Source organism: Odontomachus brunneus, unplaced genomic scaffold, assembly GCF_010583005.1.
Source record: "Odontomachus brunneus isolate Ranch 3 - 2012 unplaced genomic scaffold, Obru_v1 Obru_scaffold_013, whole genome shotgun sequence".
NCBI classification, from domain to species: Eukaryota; Metazoa; Arthropoda; class Insecta; order Hymenoptera; family Formicidae; genus Odontomachus; species Odontomachus brunneus.
The window spans coordinates 867,565-875,978 of record NW_022639463.1 but is presented as its reverse complement, the minus strand read 5'-3'; the positions used below and the strand labels follow the sequence as shown (position 1 = coordinate 875,978).

General features: G+C 35.0%; 1 protein-coding gene across 4 annotated transcripts in view; it reads right to left on the bottom strand.

Annotated features, from left to right (window-relative positions):
- Positions 1 to 2,343: 2,343 nt before the first annotated feature.
- The window catches only part of LOC116841096 (leucine-rich repeat-containing protein 40-like), a 6,864-nt gene continuing 793 nt past the window's right edge, over positions 2,344 to 8,414 (bottom strand). The window contains exons 1-10 of one of the 4 annotated variants that reach the window (XM_032808631.1): positions 7,174 to 7,368; positions 5,690 to 5,883; positions 5,069 to 5,272; positions 4,821 to 4,944; positions 4,555 to 4,724; positions 4,305 to 4,447; positions 3,723 to 3,923; positions 3,302 to 3,634; positions 3,009 to 3,194; positions 2,344 to 2,744 (exon numbers count right to left, since the gene is read on the bottom strand). In XM_032808631.1, coding sequence (XP_032664522.1) covers positions 2,639 to 2,744; positions 3,009 to 3,194; positions 3,302 to 3,634; positions 3,723 to 3,923; positions 4,305 to 4,447; positions 4,555 to 4,724; positions 4,821 to 4,944; positions 5,069 to 5,272; positions 5,690 to 5,883; positions 7,174 to 7,321 — 1,809 coding nt within the window. In that variant the 5' untranslated portion in view covers positions 7,322 to 7,368 and the 3' untranslated portion in view covers positions 2,344 to 2,638. Of the gene's footprint in view, positions 2,745 to 3,008; positions 3,195 to 3,301; positions 3,635 to 3,722; positions 3,924 to 4,304; positions 4,448 to 4,554; positions 4,725 to 4,820; positions 4,945 to 5,068; positions 5,273 to 5,689; positions 7,369 to 8,414 lie in introns of those variants that run through there. The other 3 variants (XM_032808634.1, XM_032808633.1, XM_032808632.1) reach the window with 3 other exon arrangements.

The window sequence follows — 8,414 nt, the reverse complement described above, 5'->3', positions numbered from 1 at the left end:
CGTAGAAAAACTACGCAACGACAACGAAACTGTCGTTAACTCCAACAACAACAAGTTATAGAATCCCAGCATAGGCCTAATAGACTGCCACACTTTACTCCACGCATGCGCAAAAGGCGTCATCGTTTAAAATTCGAAACTCCAACATAAAACCGACGACGGCTGTAATTACTTCGTCGCATCGTGAGGAAATTCTGCGGCCTGCTGCAATGTAAGAGGCAGTCGGTCAACAACATCGCGAGAAACATGAGCGCGACGCTGCAGAACTATCACACATGGTGAAGGACTACGGGACAATGGATCCCGTAGCGATCCTAAATAAAGACTTGGCATTTTTGTTATTTTTTGGATGTAAGGTCAGAGAGATGATGGACTTATAAATAAAAGTAATATAATATATAAATATATAATAACTTATATATAAATATAATAATTTATATAATAACTCATATAATAATTTATATATTGGGTGTACAACTTAGTTCGATCCGTTTTCAAAAGATGGCTCTAGGTGCTATAAATGGTTAACGGCGACAGCTGATTTTTGCTGTATCGTGGTGTCAACATCTGTCAACCAAATATTGTTTACAAGCCTTTGAGTTGTTTTGCACAACAAGTTTAATTTTTACTGCGTTGAAAATGTCGAGTTTCGTTCCAAATAAGCACCATTTGCGGGAAGTTTTAATTTTCTGTTTCAATTGGAAGAAAAGTGCAGCTGAAGCGCATCGAATGCTTGTGGAAGTTTATGGTGAATCTGCACCGTCGGATAAATCTTGCAGAGAATGGTTTCGACGATTTCAAAGTGGTGATTTTAGTGTTGAAGACAAAGAGCGTTCGGGTCAACCGAAAAAGTTTGAAGATGAAGAATTAGAAACATTACTCGATCAAGATTCGTGTCAAACGCAAAAAGAGCTCGCAAGAACATTGGAAGTTACTCAACAAGCTATTTCGAAACGACTCAAAGCCGCGGGATACATCCAAAAGCAAGGAAATTGGGTCCCATACGAATTGAAACCGAGAGATATCGAACGACGATTTTGCATGTCCGAAATGTTGCTTGAACGGTACAAAAAGAAGTCTTTTCTGCATCGAATCATTACCGGGGACGAAAAATGGATTCACTACGACAACCCGAAACGCAAAAAATCGTATGTAAAGCCCGGCCAACCGGGAACATCAACGCCGAAGCCGAATATCCATGATGCCAAGGTAATGCTCTGTATTTGGTGGGATCAGAAGGGTGTGATCCACTATGAGCTGCTAAAACCTGGTCAAACCATCACGGGAGACTTCTACAGGCGACAATTGATCCGTTTAAAGCGAGCTATAGCCGAAAAACGTCCAGAATATGCGACCAGACACGAGTCCATAATCTTTCACCATGACAACGCTCGGCCTCATGTTGCTGTTCTGGCTAAAAACTATTTGGAAAATAGCAGATGGGAAGTTCTGGCTCACCCGCCTTATAGCCCAGACCTTGCCCCTTCCGACTACCATTTGTTTCGATCGATGCAGAACGCTTTGACTGGAATACACTTCACTTCAGAACAGGGTATCAAAAATTGGCTCGATTCATTCTTGGCTTCAAAAGATGAACGCTTCTTCCGCGACGGAATCCATAAATTGCCAGAAAGATGGGAAAAAGTAGTGGCTAGCGATGGACAATACTTTCAATAATGTATTAATTCATTTTATCATTCAAATAAATGCGTTTTTCAAGCAAAAAAACGGACCGAATTAAGTTGTACACCCAATATTAACATATATAAATAAATAATATAATATAATAAATAAACATAAATATGTGTTGTACAACGTCAGCAATAAAGCTTTCTCCCTCTTTTTCTTTATTAATAATTGGTTTTTTAATTTAACCTGTATCCCCCCCTCTGTATAGTAAACATCACTTCATCAGTTTTTCATCCTGAGCAAAAGTTGTTCTATATTGTAATGTGACGACATTTTAATATTTTATCGTATAATATTATATAGTATAATATTGTGTTTTCTATAGGTTATTATAGCTTTCCAGTAAACACAAAGTAACAGTTATATACCTGTCAGTTGTAATTTCTTACTCAATAATATAACTGTTATATAACGCTTATGTTATATAACAATTATATTATTGAGTAGGAAATTACAACTAACAGGTATACTGTTACTTTGTGTTTACTGGGTTATTTTACATGATGACATTTACGTACACATATATTTGTAATTGTGCAAGCAAACATCTGCGTACGTTAGAAAGAGCAGATGTACGTTTACAGTAATTAATCTTCCAGATTATTTTTTAAATTTACTTTATGAAAAAAAAGCGGGTGACAATAATTGGGGGAGTTTGTATAAAAACTTAGACTTTATTCCATACAACACACATTGTACGTAACTTGCACTTATGACATAATAATTAATGTTATATTGATTATTACATAAATATGTGGTCTTATATGCTACTTCTATTTGTGGAGAAAATGCACATTGCTGCGAACGTGTGAAATATGCGGGTGAGTTAAAGTTGCATGAAAATTAATCGCATATTTTTGTCGCGTTCTTTTTTTTCGCGAGTTATTCATGACTTTTCATGGAATATTATCTCTCGCGCATACAAATGTGCTTAAAGTGTTATTATAAATTACCGAGGTATTTGATTGCGCAGGTAGCTTAGTATTTCCTCCGTATCTTTCATTAAAGTATTCTGTCTAGGAAACTTGAAACAATTTCCCAATAATGAGAGATTTCTAAAAAAGAAATTTATTCAATATTTCAACATTAATTAAATTATTCTAAACTTTCTTTTATCAATAAGAGCCTTTAAATGTAACTTTTAAGTCTTCTGATTAGCTTATAAGTACATTTAGAGACATTTTCATTGATAAAAGAGAATTTAAGAAATTTAAGTAAAAACGTCATATAGTTTATATATGTTTGATATAAATATTGTTGAAAGTATTAAAACTAACAAACACCAGAGAAATTATATATAATATACAAAAATTATCTACCTTATATTTTTCAAGTTACCAAGTTGAGGTGGCACATAAGCGATATTATTATTTGCCAGATTTAAAACTGCTAGCCCTTTCAGTTTTTGCAAAGACGTTACGTCAATCTCCTTAATTTTGTTATCATTGGCACTTAAGCTTTCCAAAGATACAACATCATAAACTGTCTCTGGTAGCTCTTCAAATCTGTGGAAAATGTCATCGTGCAGATACAAACATAATGAAAGAAAAGAATACTACAGATAAATTATCAGAAATAGTTCAAATGAAATATAATACAAATTATATAATACCTGTTAAACGAAAGATCAATATATCGTAAATACTTCAGGCAGCTAATACTCAGAGGTAAAGATTCCAGGTAGTTTTTACTTATGTCTAAGGTCTGCAGGTATTTGTACTTTTCACCTATCCACTCAGGTAGACGCGTCAAGAGATTGGAAATTAACTTTAGATCCGTCACCGTAACTATTTCAGCCATTTCGTCAGGCAATTCAGCCAATTTGTTCCTACTCAAATCGACGGTCGTGACTGAGGCTTCCACCGCATCTGCCAAGACCTCCCCCGGCAATTCGACAAGATTCTGTCCAGCCAAGCTGAGCAGTTTTGTATTCCTCATCATGTACCTGAATTGTCACAAGCAGTAAGCAGGTGTCGAGGTCAGATTTGGTCAGTAATTGAAGTTAGGATGAGTTGACATTGATATTCACATACTTGTCAGGGTATTTGCTAGCGCTGGTACTACATGCTAACCAATCTCTGGTATTTACATTTGTACTGTCCGTGGTCTGGCGTATGTGCGCCAAAATACGCGGTGTACCGCATCGTATGATGTCTCCCCTTACATTCTCTATGTAATTTTCCTTGATTGCGAACTCCCTCAAATTTGGCAAGACACCAATGCAAGAGGGTATCCTGTAAGAATGGCGTGGTGCAATAAACAAGCAGCGAGCTAAATAATAGTGTAAAATATTCTCAAAAATTTTGGAGTGAAATCTCACTCGAAACGAGTAAAAAATGATATTTTTACTGAAAACCGTTGTGAAAATACTGGCACCACACGAAGTTGCAAAGAAATGAATGTTTTATTCAAGCTTGGAGTGAATATGTTCAAAATCAATCAAATTCACACTTTAATTTTGAATGAAAATATTTATTCGGTGATTTAGAGCGGAGAATTCACTCTGTATGAATGGAAAATCACTCAAATTCGAACGACTCAGTGGCCACTCTGCTCTTCGGATGAAATTTCACTCCAAGAAATTTAGAGAGAGGGAGAAAACGCTCACGACGTACAGAGATATTCTATTATGCGACACATCAAAGACCTGCAAATTGATCAATTTTATTATTGCCTCGGGTATAACCTCAATGTAATTGTTTTGGAGTGTAAGCTTCTTCAGATTACTGAGCCCTTCCAGAAATGTCGGCTCGATCTCCTGCGAAACAAAAAATCACAGAATAATCGATGAAGCGTGGCCTTCTTCTTTGTGGAGAAGCCAGTTACGACCATTTTTCAGGTGTAGATTAATGCATTGACACATACGGAAATGTTATTGTTTTCCAAATACAATTCTGTTAAAGCGGAACAACCTGATACGTCCGGGAATGTATAAAAACTGTTCGACTGTAACATTATTCTCTCTACTCTTCGCAATTCACCTAACGGCGGTATCGAATCCAGCTCGTTGAAGCTCATGTCTAACGTCTTCAGTGCTGTTCGTGTACCGAGAATGCAATAATAATTATCACATAGTGAGAAAACATTTACCAGATGACCCTTTTTCGTATCGGTTCTCGCGTGAAACTCACATCTCATATTCGTTATATCCGGACCGACTTCTATAATCCTATTGTGAGACAAATTTAACGTGACTAATCGTACCAAGTATCCTATTCCAATTGGCACAAAGGTCAGCTTATTGTGTGACAAATCCTATAAAATGAAAAATATCATAAAGTTAACAGTACTAACTAATTGGACGTAACAGTACTAACTAATTGGACGTAATTACAAATAATTCGCGACACATCGTAACATACAAATAACATATTATTACCAAGTGAGTTAACATAATCAGATCTCCTATCTCCGGATCCCATAATTCGATATGACAATTTTTCAGATGCAATTCACGCAGTTCCACCAACGTGTAAAGTTGTGGGTCCAAATATTCCATTTTGTTGCCTGATATATTTAATGTTTTCAGTTTGCGCAAAGACCCAATTGTATGTGGTAGATTCTCCAATAAATTGTTGTGCAGCTGAAGATGATATTAATTAATGTTTATGATAAAATGCTTTATATAAAAGGGCGGTATGTTAGAATTTAATGTACTTTATTATTACTGTGTGAAATTAACAACAATAAACTTCATAAGGAAGGTGTTTTTTGTATAAATTATTTTTAATTATATTTATATAATTACGATGTCTCCCTTATGAAATTTGCTTCTAATAGCTGCTTGAATTGTATACAACAATAAGTTGCATTGAAACTTAACGCATAACTTTTATAAACCTTGTAATATATATATACATATATATACATAATATATAATACACACACATATATATTTATATATTTATAATATATATTTTTTAAATTAATTTTTGCTATCTCAGAGATAATTTATATTAACTCAAAAATATGCTGCTAGAGTTGACATCATTATACGTACATCCAATGTATCGAGCTCCTCCAGAAACTCTATTCTATCATCAATAGTAGTCAAGCTGTTGCAGCTCAGATCTAAAACTCTTAACGGTTCTTGTTCCCACCATCGTTCCTCTTTGTGCTCGTAATCGAGCTCGAAATGCAAATGTTGCAGTTCCTCTTCTGTCAATTCATTTATGCTCCATACTTTGTCTGGTACTGCAACGTATGTCATCTCGTTACTTTCAAACTTTGACATTCTTTCCTGTTTTTTATTGCATTTTAATTGCATCTTATTGTAAGGTTCAATGAAAATATTTGGATCAACTTACCTTGTACTGTGGATTGGCTTATTTGCAAATTACGGCGGATTTACCTGTTTTACACGATCACCTTCCTTACACGATTTTTAGCGAAAGCGTGCAAAGCGACTTTGAGACGATGGTTTTCACATGATACCAAGCGTATGTTGAATTTATTTAAATTAGAAACTACTTCTCTATCGTATATATCGCGAAGAAGTGTTATTGCTAATTCTGAACTGGATAATGAAAATTAAACCAGTATACCTGATGAAACTAAACCTCTACCTACAGCTAATGATTTTGAATTTTGTCTTATTTCAAATACAAATCAATAGCATACACAATTTATATACATAAAAAAAATAACACAAATTACATAAATAAAAATCAAATTTATTTAAGATTTTCACATATCACTGGGCTTACAAAGTTTACTGGATTATCTAAATATTAGTATATATATATATGTGTGTGTGTGTATGTGTATATATATGTGTGTGTTGAATAAATGCCAATTTATTATTAATACTAATTAGTTAATAATTTAGTAGTAGTAACATCAATTACAAATCCTAATATTTTGTATACCTTTGCTCCAAAGATGACCTATGATACGATGAGTGAACAGAGTGACATTACGCATATCTCGCATTTCTTTGCAATCTTATTCAAAAGATAATCATAGACAACATAGATACTATGGCCGTTATTCTGAACTCCCTTTTGTTGATACAAGTGCCTCTATATGTGATTTATAAGCTTTCTGACTGGCTCAAAAGTACAAATTTAGAAGCACTCTCAATCAATAAAAAAGAATTCAGAATAAAGGCATGTGTATACAAACATTTGTGTCTGTGCGACAATTAACATCCAAGTAATATTCACAAACAACATTCAAAGAAACAAAAGATTTGCATACTCTTCTTTGTTGAAATATTGATGAGATCACCTATAACAGTTGTTTGAACATGGACATGTATAAAATAAGTAAAATTATACCATAAGCATGCACATTCAATGAAGAAATGCAATATTGTTCACGACTCGAATGTAAAACAGAACATGCTTGAAACAATGTAGCATATAAATGAAATAAATGAGAATTCATGAATACGTAGTAAAGTAGTAAATTGCTAATGCCTAACCCGACTATCATCACTATGCTCGTAATATTGAAATATGTGCAAAGATTGTTTGCAAATACCCGAGGATAATCCTTTCGACGAGAGATTCAATCGTCCGGTTTTTCTCGCCGACACGATCGCGCTTTTTGACAGCTCGGCATTATCGTCTGTTTTTGTACGCTTTTTAAACAGAGCGAAACGATTGCTCTTCTTCTTGACGTCGCTCATGTTTACAACGCATCTCACCCTCGCTCATCAAAAGCTCTCTCTCTCTCTCTCTCTCTCTCTGCTTGCAGACCATGGACGTAGACTTCAGATTTCAATAGTTGGCTGAGTGCACCTAACTATTAGTGATCCTACGCCATTGCTTACCATGGACGTAGTATACATGGACTCCGCATGGCTGCGTTCAGAAACCCTACTCCGTAAGTAGAGTAACATTTAATTAGCCAATCAGAGCAAAAGGAACTAAGATTTATTTATTATGATTGGTTTATTAAAGTAACTCTACCCATCGAATAGGATTTCTGAACATAGCTCATACGGCCAGAAAAATGAACCCAACATGTAGAAAAAACCATAGGGTACTTTCTAGTTACGTTTTGTGTATTACACAAAACTAGTTTATTGGTTGTATATTATTTTATGGCTCCTGCACACAGGACGCGGTAATGCTTGCCGCGCGGCGGAAGTCCGCGCGACAGTCAATCATTATGTTGTTTTTCCGTAAGAGCTAGAAGAGCTAGAAGAGCTAGAAGGTTATTACGGAAAGCAGCATATTGATTGGCTGTTGCGCGAACTTTCGCCGTGCGGCAAACATTACCGCGTCCTGTATACAGGAGCCATTACAAGATATTTTAGGGTGCTTCCCAAGTGCTTAACACATCTTGACACACACGTACACAAAACGAGTTTATTGGTCATATATTATCTAAAATATCTTGTAAGATAATATACAACCAATAAACTGGTTTTGTGTAACACAGTGTACGTAACTGGAAAGCACCTTTAGATAATATGTGACCAATAAACTGGTTTTGTATACGTGTGTGTCAAAATGTGTTAAGCAATTGGAAAGCACTCAATGGCTTGGTTTACATCGTGCACTTGATACGCGTATTAAATAGTAACTTTCTATTAGATAATCTATTAGATAATCTTAATATCGACGATGTATATAAATAATGGTACATTAAGCTGGTATAATACTGATCAAGAAGACTTATTGTATTGATTGAATGCGTTATCGTTGATATGCTTTGTCAATATTAAGATTATTTAATAGAAAGTTAGTTAGCCATTAGCTTGGTTTACATCGTGC